This window comes from Ambystoma mexicanum, chromosome 1p (assembly GCF_040938575.1).
Source record: "Ambystoma mexicanum isolate Mex_15411 chromosome 1p, UKY_AmexF1_1, whole genome shotgun sequence".
In the NCBI taxonomy this organism is placed as follows: domain Eukaryota; kingdom Metazoa; phylum Chordata; class Amphibia; order Caudata; family Ambystomatidae; genus Ambystoma; species Ambystoma mexicanum.
Window position 1 is genome coordinate 729,249,241 of NC_090921.1, and position 21,303 is coordinate 729,270,543.

Consider the following 21,303-nt stretch of genomic DNA (forward strand, 5'->3'; position numbering starts at 1 on the left):
CCATTCTGCAAGCCTTTCGATTTGGCAATCGCCACCCCTCGTACCACCACCTTAAAAGCCTCCCACAGAGTTCCCGCCGAGTCAACGCTGCCAGTGTTTGTCTCGAAATAGCTAACTATTTCTTCCCGCATGTCTTCTCTAAAAACATGGTCTTTAAGCGACTCTGCGCGCAGACGCCACGTCGGGATCCGCGCTCTGGGGCGGCCATGTTGCCATCCCACCACCATAGGCGAGTGGTCTGATAGGACCCTCGCTTTATATTCCGCACTAGACACCTCTACCAATACATCCGACGTGGCAAAGAAGTAGTCAAGCCTAGTGTGCAACTGCTGTGGGGCCGAGTAGTGAGAGTACTGTCTCACGTTGGGGTGCCTGGTCCTCCACACATCCTCGAGCTCGAAGTCCCGCAGCAGCGTCCGCAGCGCCCGGGCTGCCGGGGCGGGCCTAATCACCTTGTCGTCGGATCTGTCCAATCCCCTCCCCACATCACCGCACTCCCAACACACCAGCTCAAGTTGGTACTCATGGTCCGGAAGTACTCTGCCGTGCCCTGGTTGGGGGCATACGTATTTACTATACACATCTCTTTGTTCTCAACCACCCCTCTTACCATAACCAGACGCCCCTCAGTATCCAACATTTCCTGCCTCGGTTGGAACGGGACATGCGGCGCCACCCAGATCAGCAGACCCCTAGCATAAGCAGAGTACGTGGATCCCACCACCGTTCCTCCCCACTTTTTCTTCACCAGCTCTAGTTTATCTCGGGTCAGATGCGTTTCTTGTAATAATGCGATGTCTATCTTCTGTCTTCTCAAGTATAGCATGACTTTGTTTCGTTTCAGATAACTATTTAGGCCTCTGACGTTCCATGTCAACAATTTTAGCTCCCCCATAATTCACTGGTATCCTGCTCTCTCCCCTCCGACCATCCCCGCTCATCCATGCCGTCTAGATATCTCATCCACAATACTCCCTTAGGGCTCGCGATCAAACTCAAACTTCCCAACACTATATACACCCCAACTGTCCCCACACCCCCAACTCCCCCCTCCCATCCCCCCCCCAAACTCCCCCCCAACTGTTGCCCAGCTCCATCCCTGGATCTCAGGCCCCCCCACATCTAGTTCCGGCTGTTACACACAGAGCCCAGTAGGGTAAAGTCGCCCTAACGGCCACTTAACTAAAAAACACTAAACGGGGGTGAATGGACTAGCCCCGAAAGGCTCCCTTATAAGACAACAGTTACAGTGCAGACAGTGCACTAACCATCCAGTTCCAGGCCCGACTTCCCCAGGCCATAGCAATAACTATAGTCAAGTCCCATAGTCTCCAGCTGCACCCTCTCCCGTCGTCGATCACTTATCTCTCATTTCCACCTTTATCCGCCTGGACATCCGGCTCCTGGGGGCTGCCCTGCATGTCCAGCCACCCCATGGCTTCCTCAGGCGACTCGAAAAACAAGGATCTGTTGTTGTGAATCACCTTCAATTTGGCCGGATAAAGGAGCATATATTTCTTTCCCACCTCTCTCAGTCTTCTTTTAACCGCCCCAAAGTTCATCCGACTCCTCTGCACCATCATGGTGTAGTCTGGGTAGGCCGTTATAGTTGCCTCCCCTCTCTTGATGGTTCCCCCCTTACGGAAATGCTCCAAAATCCTCTCTCGGTCTCGGTAGTTAAGGATTTTGGCTATCATAGGCCTGGGCGGACTGCCCGGTGGAGGCCTCCTAGCCAATGCCCTATGTGCTCGCTCCACCGCAAAACCCTGCGACAGCGCACCCCCGGTGATCTCTTGGAGCAACATATTCTCGATAAACTCCGTGGGGTTATGACCCTCCAATCCTTCCGGGATGCCCACAATACGGATATTGTTCCTCCGGGCGCGCCCTTCTGCTTCTTCGGCTCTGTTCTCCAAGTTGCGCACTCTCTGCGCCAAGACATGCAGGTCGGCCTTGTGTGAGGCACAATCCGCCATGTTGGCGCTCCCCTCCTTTTCTAGGCTCTCCGTGCGCTCCAATAGGGTCTTCACATCCTGTCGAAGTAGATTCACCTCCTCCCGAACTTCTCCCACTTTGAGGTCGAGTACTGTTTTCAGGTCCGCCACCACCATTTCAAGCTTGGCCTCCCAGGCGGTTTTCAAATCCGCTTTCAGTTCAGCGATCGCAACTAACACATCCTGATTTGGACTAGCGGTGGCCATGCCACATGCGGATGGCTTCTCCTTGCTCCGAGCACTCTCCGGGCCCGTCGGTGTCTTGGTAAACTCATCCAACGTGGGCTGTTTCACTCTCTGTCTGATGGGCTTATTAGACATCCCGCAGCCACTGTATGCCGTGGGCCCGTTCACTCCCACCTCACCACCACCAAGGGGGAGAGAGGCCTACTTTCCGCCCACAATGGAGCGTGTTCTTCTTCACGCCTCAAGTGTCCCTTTGTAGCAGCCTCTTCCACCACTCATCCGGGTCCCCCACCAAAGGACTCCTGAACTCCCGCTGCAGTTCACCGGCAGAGTAGCCGATTCGGATCACCGCCAAGTCCCACGCAGCACCGTCGTAGGACTGGCCGTAATCCAAGCGTCTCCTGTTGGCTGCCAGCCACCAAGAAGGCCAGCAACGTCAAAATGTGGGCCCTTCGTCTCGGGACTTCCGCGTAACATGCATGCGGTACTTCGGTACTCAAGCCGCGAGGTCCGTTCCACCGGTCAGCCAGGGCGGGTCCCAGTGCCGACCGCTGACCGTCGCTGACCGTCTCCCGAGCCCGTGCTAGGTAATCGGTGCCCACAAAGACGCGCCGATGTTCTCCCAGAGGCGTATCTCTTTCCACACAGCCCACGCTACCGCCGTTCACCTCGAGGGTGCTCCCCCCATCCTATATGTGTCTCCTCCGTAGTCCGGTATGGGCTGCCACTTTCGCTCAGTCAGGGTCGCGACTCCAGGGACTTCGATCCCATATAACTGCTGTTATCGGGCTTGCGAAGGATCCAGCTCGTCAGCAGTTGTGCAGTTTACATTCATGGACGGATGCCCACGTTTCTGGCTTTCAGGAGTTAGTGCTTATGCACTTTTGCGCAGGATAAATGTAGGATCTCCAGGAGCTCTTCCAGGAGCGCGTCCTCTTACATGGCTTCCAAGCCACGCTCCCCCATCCAGCCACTTCCCTGACCCATCAGAGGCAGTCCGCAATAGCCTGCCAATCCACTTTCTCCCTTCTTCTATTATCATAGGGGCAGTGTTTAGATGCTAGCAATGTCTCAGCACAAGGGTCAGTGCAGTTTATTCCATGGGTGATCTACAGAGGGGATTGTTACAATGTAGATGCTCATGTAGACACTGTAAAGCCTTCCACTTGTGTAGTCCTGATTTCACTTTCGGATCGTGTCGTAGCCCGGGAGCTTCAAATCTCGCCTCTGAGCTGCTTCCGAACACCCGCCTCTGTGGGCTGAGGGACTCACATGCAACGCAGCGGCTCCAGCGCTGCAGTCCGCCGTCTCCAGTCGGCCCAGCGCACGCCGTCCGCCCTCGCCAGCCCCGAGAAATGCAGGGCACTTCGTTAGTTTCGTTGTGAGGTCCGCCTCACCCGCCAGCACGGTTGGGCCCTAGTGCCGGCCGCTCACCTTCATGGGCGGTCCTCCGAGCCCGCACCGGGCAACGGAGGCTACCGGAGACACGGCAATGCACCCCAGAGGTGCGCGGATGCCCCACACGGCCCGCCCCGCGGCCGTCCTCACACAGAGCGCCTTCACCAGCTTATGGTCCTTTGTTCGGCGCAGCCGCCATTTTGTCTACGCCAGTCCGCAGCTCCGGGGGCTTTGCACGCTCAGATCTGCCGTTCCCTGGGTTGCTCGCGTCTCATATTATTGGCAATTATTCCACGTGCCCTCATGAGCAGATGCCTGTGTTCCTGGCGTCGAAAGGTCAGCACAAGTGCACTTTTTCCAAGGATGAATGAAGGATCTCCGGGAGCTCTTCCGAGAGCACGTCTCCTCACATGGCCTTCAAGCCACGCCCCCAATTTAAACAATATTTATTTGGCAACAATGGTCAAAACTACTAGCCGCATAGTGAAGTAACTCATCAATCTGGCCCATTTTGGCCAAAAAAGTGAACCTCTTTGACCCTCAAAAATGTCCCACACTAGATTTGTGTTTCTTTGGTTCGGGCATTGCCCTATTGCCATGTAGGCCAGTCCGAGCCTATATGCATATGCGTGTTACCCAACATTGTATTTCTTAAAAATATCATGAACAGATCTCATGTATAGGTTGAAAAATAGAGGATACAACAGCGATCCCTGAGGGAATCCTCATAACAGGGATTTCTTTGGGGATACATGGGGCCCCAGTTTCACACTCTGTGTTCTGTTTGTGTGAAATGCGAGAAACCACTTAGATGCTGAGTCATTTGAAATAGGTTACCCAACAATTGAATTAAGATGGTATGATCTACTGTATCGAATGTGGCTGTCAGATCCAGCATGAGTAGCAATGTGAAATGGTGTTCCTTGCCCTAAGACGGAAGGAAGACGTCCAAAAGAAAGATGTCCAAAAGGCAGGACAACCACGTGGCACAGTCCTTTTGAGTACATGGTACTCTAAATGGCATTATATGGTAAAAAAAAAGATACTGTCCCGTAAAAATAAACCACGTTTCACCGCCACCAGCGTGCCCCAGACATATCAAAAAGGAAAACAATGTTGTAAAAAACAAAGGAAAAGGGGTTACAAAGTAATTTTGCCATGTCTCCTTGTGGTGCGTTTGCTACACATAAAAACAACGCAGGAAATCATGAAAGTGGAAAATGGTCCCCATGCCCTGGTAACCTTATTAGCTGACCAGTATGCCGAAAATAAATCAGTTGAGCACGGTAATTGTAGCTGAAAAGGATTTACTTACCTCCAAAGTCAGATGAGGGTTCAAGACATTGCAAATGGCTGGGAGCCTCATTGATGTCAATGGAAGGAAAGTTGCAAAAATAAACATCTTTCTTAACTGTCTCTCATAACTTTCTATAGTAAGCCTTCATGCCCATAAATCGTTAGCTGTTCATTGTCAGCTAATATTCTCCTCACTGGATTTACTCCAGACTTAACTCTCGAATGAAGATACAACTTCCTAGAAAAACCTTGTTGTTTTTGCATCTGAAAGTGAAAGTTGCTGTCATTCAGGCAAGTGAGCACCTTGTCCATTATCTTAATGTACTCCTCAATGGATTTGCAGTGAACCAGGATGTCGTCCTGATTTCAATCCCTGAAGGGCATTCTTGTGTTTTGGTACACCACAAAAGGTGTGACGAATGCCCTGTGTTTCAATACTGGGTGTGTCCTGACTTGATGATATGTGTTGGTAATGTCCAGTCTAACTTCCATTCAGGGACAAGATGAGGACTCTGCAGTGGCGTCACTAGGGTTGGTGACACATGGTGCGGTAACTCATGGTCTCACCCCCTCCGAGGGGGCGGCGGTGGTGAGACCATGAGTTACCGCATCGGGTGGCACACACACTTCAGTTACCACCTGCTGCTGAGTGAAGTAAACATCCCAGGCCGTGACTGTGACAGAGGGGGTGACTCTCTGTTAGAATCAATGCTATGCTGCACCTTTGAGCAATTGCGTTTGAATTGCTCAAAGGTGTAACCTACACAGTGGCATCACTAGGGGGTGTGGGGACTCGGCGTGCCTGGTGTCACCCACTGTAAGGGGTGTCACCCGGGGGTCTGCACCTCCTGCCTCCCCCACCGCCAGTGGCACCACTGGGACTATGTAGTTATGATAAAGGAAATTCTGCATGCAAACTACTGGGTTCACACAGAACCTCAGCATGCTGCTGTCTGCCATATATATTTATGTTTATTGGGTTTATATAGCGCTTTACGCCAAAGCGCTTTACATTATAACAGCAACAAGGATACAATAAAAACTGCACAGTGGCTTCTACTGGGCGTATCATTTTATGGAGAAATATGTCTTTGAGTAGGTATCCTAGCTCCTCATACACTGGAACTGGAACTTGACGTGCCAATGGTGTAGAATCTATGGAGCAGCAATACAGGCCCATGGCTGTTGTTGGGGTACTCCTTTGTTGGCAATGACCGCTGGCTTTCGTGTCTCTGTTCTTGAAGCATAGCTCACTCCTGATGTATTCTGTTATCTGCATTTGTTATGTATTCATAGGTTCATTCTGTATAATGTCCAGGATAGATCTTAGTCCACTAGCATGCATACTTTCCATCCTTCCACATACATGTCACAGTAAGGTTACTGTTACTTTTGCCAGTGCCATCTATCTATCACATTCAGTAAGAGGCTTTCTATTGCACGGTCAATGGTGTTGGAATGGTTGTCTCCTATCACTAACAAGCCCTTCGGTCTGCATGTGTTCTAAAGCTACAGAGACAGGCATGTTCACTCATTCTCATGAATTAGACATTGATCAATTCATTCAAGTTTGGTATTGTCTCGTAGAACGTTGACATTACTCATGATGTTGTACCATTTGGCCAACTTTTTTGATTACTTCTTTATTCTTTTTATGCACTGCACTGTTATCTGTGTTCTTCTGTGGTGGCCGTGGCTATGTGACTATTTGGGCCTCATTATGAGTTGTGTGGTAAATTCAGCAGTAATTACGCGGCATGGTGCATGGTGCCTGGTGGTATTACTGCCACATCACATGTGGATGGTTGCGCGCATCAGTCATTAGCAGTAGCGGTACTTCAGTCCAGTGGAATTATCTCCAAATACCATTGTAGAGTGGTAATTTCTCTCATTTTCGTTAGAATTACCATTACCACTAGATCATTGGAGGAATTACTCAACTGTAATTCCGCCGGCAGAATTAGCGCCCAGTGGAAAAGCGTCATGCGGCGGCCATTGTTAAAAACACAAATCCATCCTGAAGCCCAAATTTCCTGTTGACATTCGAGCCCAGAAGTAGTGGCACACATGTCTGCAAACAAAGCCATGGGAAAGGTGCCTGGAATACAGCTAAGGCAGGGCAGCAGGTCCTTGCATACGAAGTCAGAAGTCATCAGCCATGCGGGGGAGTTGTTTGTGGCAAACCAGTGAAATACCTCTGTCCGGAGGAAACATGCAATCTGGACTGGACTGAAATTAGGGCGAAGGTTGTGCTGGCCTAATACCAAACCTAATATCTGAAATCCCTTCTGTTCAAATATTCTGTAACGTCCTCTATGGTGTTACGTTTGTGAAGGGCAGGCCTCCTGCCCCCTTTCTGTTGTGTTTGCTGTGAGTTGCAACCCACGTAATGTTGAAGGCGGGGTTACCGGTATTCGCAGCAGTTCGAGTCGAATCATTAAAGAAGGTGCACCTGTCTCTGACGTCTCCTGGTTTTATTTAAATGCAACATTATTGCAGATTATACTCATGGCTATTTGCATGTATAGATTTAACATTGGTGACGAGGTTATCCACGGCGTGCCCGCTCAAGATTGCTACTGCAGTGCCCCCTTCGGTCCGCAGGCCGGTCTCTTTACACGCGGCTCTGCTGCACCCTCGCAGAGCCGGGGAAGGCCACTTTCCCGCTCCGCAATGTGGCCCACATTTCAACACAGAGGTACTCCCGACTGCATTGCGCGACTAAGTGCCAGGCCCAATGAGCACTGGGCCCACGCACATCTTCACCGCCACAAAGCATGTTTATTGCTATCGCAGCACATATTACCGGTGCATCACCACGAGGAAATCCATCCTGTATTTCACAGCAGTTTAAAGCTGCGTGCACCGCCACGGAGGAACTTCCCATGCAATTTTAACAGCATGCACAGGAGGACACATGCCTTGGAAGGCCTTGTGCATCTCTGGCCCACCTGGACCGCAACACAAAGCCCTCAACTCTATCCAAAGGTGAGCACTGCAATACCTTCCCGTATACGCCCAAGCCACCATGTCAGACAATGGGGTGTTCAATAGCTCACACAGCCCTCAGTTAAATTCGACCCCTCGCAATCCTGTGCCCAAGAGGAAGGGGGCCATGAATTTTTACAGTTGCAAGCTATGCAACATTTTTATACATTTTGCAACATTTTGATATCTCTGATACAAGCAGCCTGGCACGAAGATGGAACAGGTGGCTCAAGGAACTGCACATATACATTGATGCAACTGGTGTCAGGGAAGAACGCTGCCTCAAGGTATATTATCACATTGTTTTTGAAATGCCGGAAAACACGACTGACACTTATCAGGGCATAACTGACTCACTGAATAATTACTTCGCACCCCAGAAGAACGTGGACTATGAGGGACACATTTTCCACACTTCCACGCAGGAAAAAGGGGAGAACATGGACAATTTTGTCATGAGACTGAGGAAAAGAGCAAAATGCTGCGATTTTGACCGCTACTCCACAGAGGAGGCTTTAAAATCACAAACCATTGTAGGATGTGAATCACCTGAGTTTAGGAAAAATTATTACAGGAAAGTAGAACCCTGCGTGAAATCCTTCAACTTGCGAGGGTGGACTCTGCCCTGTCTCTGCAAACAGAATCGCTGCGCAATATCAAAATCACACAAACTGCGTCACCGGAATCTCTGTGTCCCGTGCGCAGGTCTGAACGCAACCCAGAACAAAAGAAATGTTACAGATGTGTATACACCTTCCCGCACGTCGGTTCATGCCCGGCTGTAGGTCTCACTGTGACAAGTGTGAAGGAGAAAACCACTTTCAGTCGGTCTGTAAGAACGTCACATTTTTCCAGTCAACGGAGAACAGCAAAGATACCAGAAGACGGGAAAGTCCTCGAACAAGTACATGGCAGTCTCCAACAACCAGCAGGCACAGCTTGCACAGCAGCAGAACACAAGATTCGTCTCTAGGGAATAGATTCTCTAATATGGGTGGCCCAGCCTTAGGGCGCTTAGTTTGTGCACACAGGAGTGGTATGGCGGGGTTTGCCAGCCCCATGGAGTTAGTTTTTGATCTCCTATTGCCCCTAACCCGCGAGGCTGACTGCCAACTCATGAGGATGATTATGCCCCGGTGGGGCTAGTGCTTATGTGCGCAGTCCGAAGTGAGATCCGTCTTCTTGAGCGAGCGGGTGTACTACTTCGGGCTGCTATGGAGGCCTGGGGCCGGTAGTCAGGTGACTCCCTTCACCGCTATTTCTTGCCACATTCGCTCTGTCCCAGTGTGCTGAGGATGTATCCTCTCGAGGGCCAACACATCTGGTCCTTGGCCCAATATGGTGTTGCTGGGGTTCAAGTGTGACCGCAAAAGCACCCGCAATGCCTAGTGTCCTTATGCCTGTAACCATCACCTTATGGTCTTCAACAGTGTCTTCAGGGCATCTGCGCCTCCAGAAGGACGCAGAGCTGTGCGTCTCCTCTTCAGAGCCTGTGCGCTACAGTTCAGGCTTCACAGCTGATGTTGTCTGCCTGTCTGCGGTCCCTTCTTTCTGGGGCTCCTCTATGGCCCGGGCAGGCCACCCAGGTACTTGAGGATGGGTCTCCCAGTCCGGGGCACGTAAATGTTGCTGGTGTGCTGCAACGGTGTGTGTGCCACAGCGCACACTCCTACTGGCTATGGCGGTCCGGGTCGCCTTTGATCTGGTGTCTCCTCTTAAGGGCGGGTTAGCTCTCGTTGCCACGCTCCCCCACTGGGGAAATGGCTGTGAGTGTGGGCACCCTGGCTCCTCGCAGTCCGATAACTGCAGTAGCCTTCCAGCAGGGTGCTATATCGGAGGGGGGCCCGCTACTATGTGAGAAGTGATCCGAGTCCTTCAGGGCCTCCTCCTCTCCCATGCTCCTTACCACTGTCTCCCGGCTCGGCCTGCTCCTCCTCATCCGTGTCCCGGCCCCGCACTGGTTTCTCCTCTGCAGGCACCCTGGCGCCTCGTGGTCTGCTAATTATCACGGTCGCCCAACGGGGTGCTACAGTCCGAGCGAGGGGTGGCCACTACTGTATTAAAGTGATGTGTGTCTTCCTGGGCCCCCTCCTTCCGTCAGCTCCTTACCGCCATCTTCAAGCTCTGCCCGCTTCTCTTTGTTCTTGTTTCGGCCTCGCACCAGCTGCCACTCTGTGGACGCCCAACGTTGGTGGTTCCGCATGTATGTCTTCACTTTCTGCAGCTCCGCTGTGGTTACTCCGAGTCGTCTTGTGCCTGCAAGTGCCCAGTTCTTGCAGGTCTGCACACTCGAGTGTGGCGGTCCGGGGTCTGTACTAGGGGTGCTGCGCTACATGGCCTTGCGGTCCTCCGCAGCAGATAGGTCCACTAGTGTGACTTTGTGTGTGCAGGGCCGCCCCTGTTTACAGCGACACACAGGCTATTCAATCCTCTGCTCTCCAGCTTCTATCCAGTCAGAAACGGTTCCCCGGTGCAAGGTACCACAGTCCGCCCTCGACTGGGCCAGGGATCCTCCCTTTCACAGGCACACAGCATCTTCGTTCACCTCAGCTCTGCCCCTAAAGCTCTGGCCGCCATTTTGGTCTCCTCTGCGGCTCCAGATTTCCTCCAAAGCTCGCACAGAGATCAGTCATCTCGGGGCAATTTTGTTTAATACAACGATGCACTGTATCTTCCCACTGCCATATGCTGCATCCAGTTATTCATGAACGTTGCAGGCCGCTGAATTTGTCGGATCAATGTACGGATATTCAGGAGCACCTGAAGAACACGTCCTTCTTACAGGGCCTCTAGCCACGCCCCCTCCCTTCACCAATATATACAATTTTTCCAGGTCTTGTTTCACATTTGTGGGTCTAAATGCGGAGCTATTCCTGATAAGCACCACCCACCCTTTTTGATTTTTTCTGATGCACAGAATAAAAACGGGTGAGCCTGTATACTGTTGTTTTATCCATGTAAATGATCTCTTGGTAAGTGACCTCACCAAAATTACATTGTGGTGAAGAAAATGGATGCACGTATGTTAAGTCTTCTTTCCTGATTTACTCCTGTGCTCATTCATCCCCACACTATGGTGTTCTCCAAATCAGATTAAAGCATGACTGTATAGTGCCTCTCTGCAAGCTAGATGGTTCTCACACCAATCCTCCCCGAAGTTGGCATTGTCACTAAATACGCCTCTTAATTTTTCTCTTTGAGGTGGCCCCCTGTGCTAACTCATCTCTAGAGCGCACAAATCCCCAGTCTTCATGTGTCCCAGGGACCCATGCCCAAGCTCCTAACTTCACTTCTCAGTCCAGGCTGTGTTCCAACGGGGCAGCAGGTTTTCCTTTTCAGGAGATCCATCCCAAGCACTGTGAGCAGCAGGAGAGCAGGTGTAGTGGCAGGTGTAGTGCCTGATGTGTCCCATACCGGGATGCCGACCTCCCTTGAGCTGCTCCTGGATCCAAGTGCTGTGATCACCTCCCAGAGGTTCCACACATTCCTTTGATAGTTCTGCTGGGGCTCTCCCCATTATTCATAGGGGCCCCCTTGGGAAAGCAATTCCCTGATTGTTCCTTCTTCCTGGTGCTCTTTATCCTCCGGGGGACTTCCGCCTCAGTGTACAGCCACCATTACAGACAGGTCAGTGGCTGCCTCCGATGCAGCGTTCTTTCAGGCTGCTCCCATATCTGGTGGCCCATCAGCTGTCAAAACAATCTCAGACCCTCCCGGCTCACCAGTCGACAGTCCAGCCCTGGTTCTGCCAATACCACTGAATTAGTCTGTTTTCTTCTGGAGGAGCAACTGGAGCTCCCTTAGAGTATGGCCATCTTGTGATGCTACGGCTACGCCCCCGATAAAGGAAAGGCTTTCGCCATGTTGACTATCTGGAGGCATTGATTCCAGGCGACGCCTGCAATAATCGAGTGTTGGATGATACACAAGATTTTGAATTAAACTCTTTTTTCCAGAAGAAGCCAGTGCAGGACCTTCAGGTATGGACTGATGTGGCCACATGATTTTAGTTTTAGGACTAGGCTGGCAACTCTGTTTCATATACTTTGGAGGGTGTGTATATGGTGTTGAAGGAGGCCTAGGCACAAACTATCATAGTCCCGGTAACAACCAAATAGCCAGATCACACTTTGCAGGAGCTGCTGACCCCCACATTCCCATATGGACGTTTGACCTGCAGAGAGGCAACTACCAAAGGCCCAGGACGATTAGGAAGAAAGGGTAACACCTTGCGGAGGACCTTGAGATGAAAGTGTCCGGCTTTACAGACTGCACTAACCTGGGCAGCCGTAAAAAGCGACGTGGACAAATAGACACCTACGTTGTTCGCCACTGTCACCGGAATCGTGGGAACACCCAGAAAAGGTGGCCAGAAAGTAGAAGTCACTTTGTGAATGGTCTAATTGATAAACAATGTCACATTAATAAAATAAAAATATCATAAGAAAAAAATATAAATGCATATATGTGTAAGACATTTTGAATGCTTTTAAAGTGTCCTTCACTTGTTCATCTTTAGTGGCCCCCTAGCAATAAGGTGGCTGCCGTACTTCAAACTGATACACTCTGATGCACCAGCTTAAGTTCTGGCATCCTGAGCAGGGTGGCGGGCGAAGTTACATTAAGACTTCATGGTGATAGGTTTAACCCTGCAAAGTTCTGGGTGCCTTCATCCCTTTTTGTTTATGATTCATCAAATTCCCATTTCCCTAATAGTCAACGTCAGGCATGCTCTACCTCAGCAATTCACAACAACATCTATCAGCACGATAAGGCGATGAGAATCAATGATGTCCCAGATATGGTGTCTACGCCGGCCGGCTGACCTTCTGGGACCCATATCAAGCTTGAACAATATCACAACAATGTCAGTAGCTCACCCTTCCGGGAGCAGGCCTTCTCTGGAGTCTGCAAAGGATCCTAACAGAAAAACCCCGAGAACAAGGTCTGTACCAAATACTTTGGGGTCATCCTCAAACAAAAGCATAAATAACGAGATTGTGTAGCAGCCAGGAATTGATAAGACTACAAAGATTGTTTGCCTTAATAGCCTCCAACATGAAAATCTTCAAAGGCATCCAAGAATAACAGGGAAATAACTTTGGACCAGGGCAGTAGGCCATCAGGAATACCTCTATATTGACTATACAGGACCTTTGACGGAAGTATCTATCTGGAATATTAAGTTTGAGGTTCCCCTGAAAGACTTTACCACAAAACAATGGGCCTCATTTGCTGACCATTTCAAAACCTTTCTGAAGAAAAGTTGAGCACCTGTCATTAAAGCATTGTAGTAGCATTCCTGTCAACAAACAAAAAGGGGCATTGCTTGGACAAGCTATGGTTCAGTACCCCAGAGCACATCTCACTCTACCACATGAGCCACAGCAGCCACAAAAATGACCCAAAGGGCAACAATGGAATACATCAGAACCCAAGACAGTCAGTTGCCCCCAAAGGTGACAGTAAGAGGAGCACAGCAGTGTTATAACACAGATCAACCTGTGGCGACCAAGAAGTGGATCCTTCCAGTAATGCGCATGCAGAGGTTTGCAGGTGGTTCCCGAATTTACAGTGCTCCAGCACAAGGTCCCAATCGGTTAGTCACACTGATCCACTTTTCCTGGACTGGTCGTGCGACCGCATCAACAACTGAAGACACAGACCTACATTTGCAAGATGCCTAAGGAAACCGGACCACTGAGATGCCAAGCCTGCTGACATAGCGACCTATTGTAATTCCCTCCACATCCAGCTCGTCTCCAAAGTTGCTAGACCATGGCGTGTCTGATGTGACTCACACCTGATCATGTCCAGGCACTCGAGACTGACATGTGGCATATTTATTTTAAAAAGGAAGGAAGAAAGGGTTACATAAGAAAGCACCTTTCAGTGACATCATCAACAGCCATTGCCCATCCCAGCTTAACTGCCGTTAAGCACAGTTCCACTCCTGTTAGCAAACAAACAACGAGAAAACTGCTAAGTAACACAGCACAGGACTGAAATATAAACAGGGAGTAGCACATACTGTCGATAAAAGAACGCGATACCACACGGGTACGGCAACACAGATGGTGACTAAGAGGTAGGTGGAGCTTGGCTTCAGCGCTGCATGCTAGAGGCCCAAGTACCTCAGGTGCAGTTCAATATAGCCAGGATCAAATGTTTTTTTTTCACGTGGGTAAACTGGGATTAGAACCCGTGTCTCTTGGTTACATAGTCAATGGTTTTAAGCAATAATCTTCCCTTTAACAACCAATCTTTGCCAGTTTGCTTTATATTTTGAGTTTCCCTATTGACTGATGTTAATTGTTTTTTCACAAATGCACAATATATAAAACAATGTCAAAGAAAAAAACTCCACAGTGTGTGCTGTCAAATACTGTCCTAATTTGATGTTCCCATCCACACTTCCCCATCACATTCTGTGTTCTGCAATCTGGTCTCAGGCTGATCCCACACACTATATTGTTCTATGCAAAGTCACACATATCCAACATGCTCCTGATACAACACATTTTCTCTGTGAAATTCTTCATGGCTCCTTGTCTCTAGGCCTGAACGCTACCCTCCTACGACACGTACCACTAGATTTTCCACAATGCTCTTCATAGGGGCGATCATCACTTTCCACATCATCTTGGTGTGGTTAATCTGCTGCTCCACTGTGCACCCGATGGACTCCACCACATGGTCCAGGTTGTTTTCAATGTTCCAGATGGGTCCTACATGGAAACACAAAGGAGGTGGGGCTATCATGGCAGTAGTGGGTTAACAGGTGAGCGCATCCATTGAGGCTGCAACACACATATTAGTAGGAGATACCATACAGGCAAACATGCTGGTGTCACTCGTGAGATACTCATCAGGATGTTTTTTTGTTTGCATTCTGGGATTTGTAGTACTGGCATAGGCCGCTATATATGGGCTATATCTCAACCTGTGAAATCTGTCATACAAGGTGTCTCCTCATTGCACTGAGGGTTACATGGATGGCAGAAACTAGGAGGTAGCCAACCATGAACACTGTATCCCACATTGTCATGACCTGGAAGTGGTAAACCTGCTTGAAGTTATGGTCCACTAAATGTTAGAAACCAGCCAGCGTGAAATCATAAACATTAGAGGATGCCCTTGGCCAAACTAAGAAATAGCTACTCAAGGCATTGTCGCTGGTGCAACCTGATTGGATACTTAGTGCCCACAGTATCAGCACCATGCAGCCACCATCTGTGTGCACGCTGGGCTCCTTCTATGAACAGTAAACCTTTATAAATCTGGACCATATGAATTGCACACTTTTGAAATTGCAAAGACTCTGTTATGCACACTTAAGTGAATAAAGAGCCCTGCTTACATAGATTTAGAAATATGGGGTGATGAGTGACCATCACACTTTCAGTAGCTAACAAGGCCTACTTCTGAATGGATCAAATGTTGGAACCTCCAGACACAGTCAGAGATCCTAATGCCTTCAAACAAAAATATTTGTTGTTTCCATGGAACATTCTGAATTCCCATTGATCAGTCTTAGTCCCCACAGCTCGTACTTAATCCCCACTCATATCAAATTCCCACTGCTTTTTCCGAATTCCATTGACTATGCCAAATTATCTAAAGTAGTTTCACATTATCACCTGAGGATGGGCGCTCAGCCAACCAGGGACTGGAAACTTGGGTGGAAACTGCCACTATGCACTGCGTTCCCCCAGATACTTCCCCACACCACCCCCACAACATTTCCCCAACCCCTGTTATGTTATGCTATGTTATTAAAACTTGTAGCGCGCACGTCCAGTGGAAGGTATCTTGGTGTGAGGAATACACCGATAACGCTTAAGCAACCGAGCTAGGAGTTAGGATAACCAGGTTTTAAGGAGACAGCAAAAAAATGATGATTAGATGTACGTCTAAAGTTGACTGGCATGGAGTTTTACAATTTACTCGCAACTACTGAAAGGTGCAATTTATTCATTGTTATCCACTGAACTATTTGGGCAACAGAAAAACAAAATGTGGGCTTTTATGTTATGCTTCATGCCTCTAATCATGGGATGGAGTCTCAAACTCATGCTGCTCAGAGTTGTCTTGCTTCCAAGACAAGTACGTTGCACCCAGCCCAAGCGATGTTTGGGAAAGATAGAGATGGGTCAATTACCCACAGATAAATCTGTTTATCGTCTGCATATGAGTGGTATGAAACGTTGAATTTGGACAGAATATTTATCAATGGCTGGACACACATTTTGATAAAATTGGGCACAATGAGGAACTCTATGAAACTCCACATTCAATAGGGATAGCTATTGATGCAAAGCTTCCAAACTTCATGCACTGGTAGCGATCTGCTAAATAAGAATGAAACCAGAAACACGCATGTTCTGATATTCGGACTACTGTTGAGAGCCGAATATTGAAGTCATCGCCCTATCAAATGCACAGAGCGGTCCAGCATAATCAACAAGGTCAGAGCCCCTTTGTTGCCATTCTTAAAGATATCATTCCATACTGCGACCAGTACTGTCTCTGTCACATGCAAGGGCTGGAAGCCCGATTGAAAATGATCCATCATTGGATATTTGTCTAAATGAGCCTGTAGCTGAGAAGTTACTACTTTTTAAAAAATGTGGGCAGGGTAAGGTAGGCCAGCGACTGTATGATAATTTTGCAAAGCTCCTGGTTTCAAAGAGAATTTCTTTAACATGGGCATTTAGGTAGTAGTTTTTTGTGTGGTAGGAACAATCCCTTGATTTATAGAGAGATTAACAAAAAAAGTCATAATGTCTTTCATATGGAGGGGCTTGTTGCAAGCAGAGTAGGCAGGGATCATATCGAAAAGATATTTTGTGAGTTCACCCTTCTGGAGAAGCTTAGTGATCATGTCTGAAGAGTCTTCTGAGAAATCAAAGGGAACTCTAGCAGGTACAGGTTCTAAGACAATGGAATACGTGCGTTTGAATAGCTTTCCTCTTTTGTTTAAACAACACATTAAAATCATTCCCCAAAAGAGCTGACTGGGCAGGACTAGATGATGAACCTAAGGAGTTTAAGAATTTCTTCATCATTGAACAAAGTTCTCTGAGAGAGAGAGAGAGAGAGAGAGAGAGCAATTATTGGGCCCTGACACAACCCACCATAGTACAAAACCTGTGCTGGGTGTCCTGTACTACAAAGTATAATTAAAATTATTTTCTTTCAATCACACACTTTAGCCAAGAGAAGATGATGCCATTTGAGCGAAGTCTGTACTTTAGACAATTGACCCATACTTCATTGTAAAATAATACTCTGTTTCACAGAAGTGTGTAGCCTGGGGAAATAACTCCTCTGCCCACAAATGGGGGGAGAGAAAAGAATCCAGAAGGATTAAAAAAGAGGACAGTTGAGGAGACAGTTAAGCGAGGGAGAAGAAAGAGAGAGACTTACCTGGGTGGTCGCTGCCTCTAGTGGCCCCCTGTGGCCTTAGACTTGTGATCAGTGGCAAACGGCGCATGGGGCTCCCAGCAGAGACTGTGCAGGGGGTTCGAGTTGCTCTGCCAGTGGCCTGCCCCCGGGTCAGACCGGATGGGCCAGAGACATTTAAGGCCCAGGCAGCATGGCCCTGGCTGCCGGGGCCCGTTATGAACAGCCCGACCAGTACCGCATGTGGGAAGCGGCCCCGACCGGGCTGGTCAGCCGTGCCCCCAAAGGCCCGACTCATACCAGCGAGGCAGGCCTGTCATTGAAAAATGTCTGCGTGTGTCAAGGGCAGCCCGGGAGTTAATGCAGAGAGCGCAGCAGAAGCCTGTGCCATCACAAAGGGTGGAGCAGTGAAGAGGTAAGGCCGGGGTGGGCCTCGACGATCCACCCAGGTGAAGAGAAGGTGGCGGGGAGGTCCTGGGTCGCTTCGTTGAACGGCCCAGGGGAAGAAAGCCCTGGGCTGCCCAGCAGAGCGGCCCGGATGAAGACGCAGCCCGCCCCCTTCGTTTCCTCAATGCATTGCTGAGGGGGCAGGCCAGGAGGAGGCCTGGCGCATGGCAGAGAATGTGGTGGTGTCCCCATAGCAACGGGGAAACCGCCAGAACTGAAAATGGCACCCGGGCCACGCAGTGACCTCAGGTGGCAGCCCACCCATGGATTTGAAGATGCCGCGGGTCACGTTAGTGATGTCAGGTGGAACCCTCAGCCAACGGGGTCCACCCTAAAAATAATATATACACTGCGGATTGCGGCGGTGAGTGTGGGCAGCTCCCAGGTGCATAGGGTGCCGCCCAGGACAACATAAGGAATGCGGGCTACCAGTGAGTTGGGGTGGCCCCAGGTGATGGACAGGGCCATCCTGAAGATAGAAGAGGGGCTAGGCTCCAGACCAGACCTGTGGGGAATGGGACCCCACCATCAAATGTCAACAGGACCAGCCAGCCTGCAACAAGCACTCTCCAGTCTTTCACCCATTCAGAGACAGCGCCCCAGGACAGACTTCACGGTTCTGTGAAGGGGTGACTGACTGCAGCAGTCGCCCCATTGTAATATAGTGTTTTATGTTGTATATATGTTGTGAGTCTATGTATATATGTATGGGTAGCTATGTGTATAAGTGATTAATGCTATGTAGGGTATATGTTAAGCAGGAGGGAGTATAGAGTTGGGGTGTTGGGGGAATATTAAGAAGGGTAACTGTTAAGTAGGGATAGATAAGATATTATGTCGATAGCAATTGTTGTTAATAAGGGTATAGGGGAGGTACTCTGGTGTGAGGTAGATGGATAGGTTGGCGGCTGTGCCCGAGGAGGTCTTGAAAAATGGGACCACACCCATAGGCCATCCTCTGGACGCCTCTCCATGTGGGCGATGCCTAAGTTTAGGTCAGGGGATTGGTTGTGGCAAGCTCATCCTTAGTGTCCCTGAGATCCCTACAAGGGAGGGTGAGTTGACGTAGCCGGTCCTCGCTTAGATGGAGCTCATGCCAGGGGAATCCTAGGGTCTAGGTTTTAAGAATGGGTATGTTCAATAAAGACGGGTCCCCATTGGGATCCCTATAAAGGTTCACTCAGGGTGTAGCCCATCTCCTGAATTGATAACTCTTTTATTTGCAGGTTGCTCAGCGCCCCACCAGAGCAGCTGGTCTAGGATGGTGGGGTGGAGCCAGTGAGTCTATTCCTGGGTTGACAAGTGGCTAAAGAACACAAATAAACATAATAATTCAACATGACAAAGATTCTGCACAACTATTTACATTGATCAAAAAGATCATGATGATTCCAAGATGGCTGCCAAGATAGTGGCATTGTGAAGAGAGTGCTCCTCTCAGCCACCCTGAAAAAAAGAAGATGAAATGGCCCCCAAATCTATGCAACAACTACCAAGCTGTCCTCATTAGGATCCCGGGATCGGGGAAAAGTATTTAAAGACTGGATGTTGGCGGCGCAACATCAACAATCGACCGCGATTCTTTTGAGACGTTGTTAGGGCGTGGCACTTCCAAGCGTGGCCAGTGGCGACCACAGAGCTTATGACAGAACAGCCACTCGGAACAATTGCAGCGCATAATCATCATTGAGGACAAAAGCACCAGACATTCCGTCCACCGTTGTCGAACATGGTTCGCAGGTTTGCTATAACTGCTGGAGGCCCGTCTAAACCGTGTTGCCCTGAAGTGGGGACCGCTTGATGCCGTGCCGCCGAAGACCAGAGCCGCAACGCTCCACCTGATTAAGACACTTTGAATCCAAGGACGCTCTCACCAGCACCACTGATCGCTTTGTCCCGTCGGAGAACGTCGAGGCCGCCGACGTGCCAAGAGCATCCGTCGGTGGGTTTTCCACCACACGAAGACTGCAGAGACACTGAACGACTCAACACCCTTGCTGAGCCAAAGTTCTTCATTGACTCTTTTGCGGCAACAAACCATTGTCATTGAGGTGCACCGCACGCCTCATCTTTGCAGGACGTCCATGACCGAACGTCTACGAGCACCGCCAGGACTGATGCTGCTGCATTAACGCCATCAAACCTTTTCATCGGCAACTCTCGCCACCAAGGTTCCCCTTCTTCGAGGCCTATCGATGATCCATGGCTCCTACCTTAAAGGGGGACACTCAAGAAGGATCCATCAATACCTCATCGAAGAACTATGCTATTCCAGGTACATTAGGGTGGTAGAACTATTTAGAAGGAAATAAGACTCATAGAAACAATATATGGACTGGGCTTGTATTATATCTTTATTTACATGTTGCCCTGATGGGGGGATCCTCATACAGAACTGTTCCTAGTGGTAGGGGCCCAGTATTCTGCCTATTGTTTTACCCAACCTGCTTTCCTCCTATGTCTATTGTTGGTTCACATTATTAACTGATTTGTATGACATTTGAACTGAGTACAGTCAATGCATTTTAAGGGAATCCAAGAGTAATTGTGGTGCCACATAGAAGCTGTATATATTTTCCATTGTAGTTTAACCTGAGCACAAAGTGTGTTACTGTGATTGTGTATATAACCTTGAACCTTATCATATAAAGACTGTGTTTTCACTAACATAGTGTATGGACATTCCTTTGTGGGTGCTTGGGGCTACACTGTACTTAAGAACCAGCCTGCATCACCTCCTGAGAGCCTAAGCCTTGATTGCTCGTCCACATTACCAAAATTTAGAATATTGGCTGGGGTGCTATGTGCCTCTATTCTGCCATATAGAGAGCAGGAGTACAGATACCCCCCTCCAGTCTTTACACTGGTGGCAGCAGTGGGATGTTTATGGTTTCAAGAATCAGTCTGTAACCTTGCCACTTACAAAAAATCCACACTTTGTTGAACTGAGGTTTAGTTGGGTACTAGATAACTACATTACAAGCAATGGAGTCTATTGCAAATGGTAAATTGACTAGGATGAGCTTCGAGGCTCTCCGGAGTGCTTGTGGAGCCAGGGAGTTTAGACTTTGAGGATAAGTCTAGGGCTGAGCTGATAGCTGCCCTGGTGGACTACCAGACAGATTGTTAAACGCTTGAAGGGGGGTGCAACCATTGAGGCCCCTGCCCCTGGGGTTGTTAATGAATCGGATTCTGGGAATGTCACCACTCCTGCTGCCTCTGTTCCAACCTCCAGCAATGTTTCTTCAGGGAATTCCTTGGAACTTGAATTATTTGAATATAGAACGTTGGAAACTGAAGCTGAATTTAAGAAAGAGGAGTTGGCACAGCATGTGATACTCAAAGATAAGGATCTTGAACTCATAAACAAGGACACTGAATGTCAGAACATCCAGCTAGAGAAAGCTCTGGTGTGGATGTGGAGGGTTCTGATATCCTGCAGTGGATTGAAGTGTTTGAAATGGATTGTGGAATTCATGATGTTGATAAAAGAGATTAGGCTAAGTGTCTGTTAGGTAGAATACCTCAGACTGGTCATTACTGTATTCTGAAACTGAGTGTGGAAGAAAGGGGTCAGTATGAGTGCATG

The 21,303-nt window shown here is 49.1% G+C and overlaps 1 protein-coding gene across 1 annotated transcript in view; it reads right to left on the reverse strand.

Annotated features, from left to right (window-relative positions):
• The window catches only part of LOC138507837 (E3 ubiquitin-protein ligase DCST1-like), a 484,214-nt gene that overhangs the window by 399,166 nt on the left and 63,745 nt on the right, over positions 1-21,303 (reverse strand). The window contains exon 4 of the mRNA XM_069625446.1: positions 14,451-14,590. Within this exon, the coding sequence (XP_069481547.1) occupies positions 14,451-14,590 (140 nt within the window). The remainder of the gene's footprint in view (positions 1-14,450; positions 14,591-21,303) is intronic.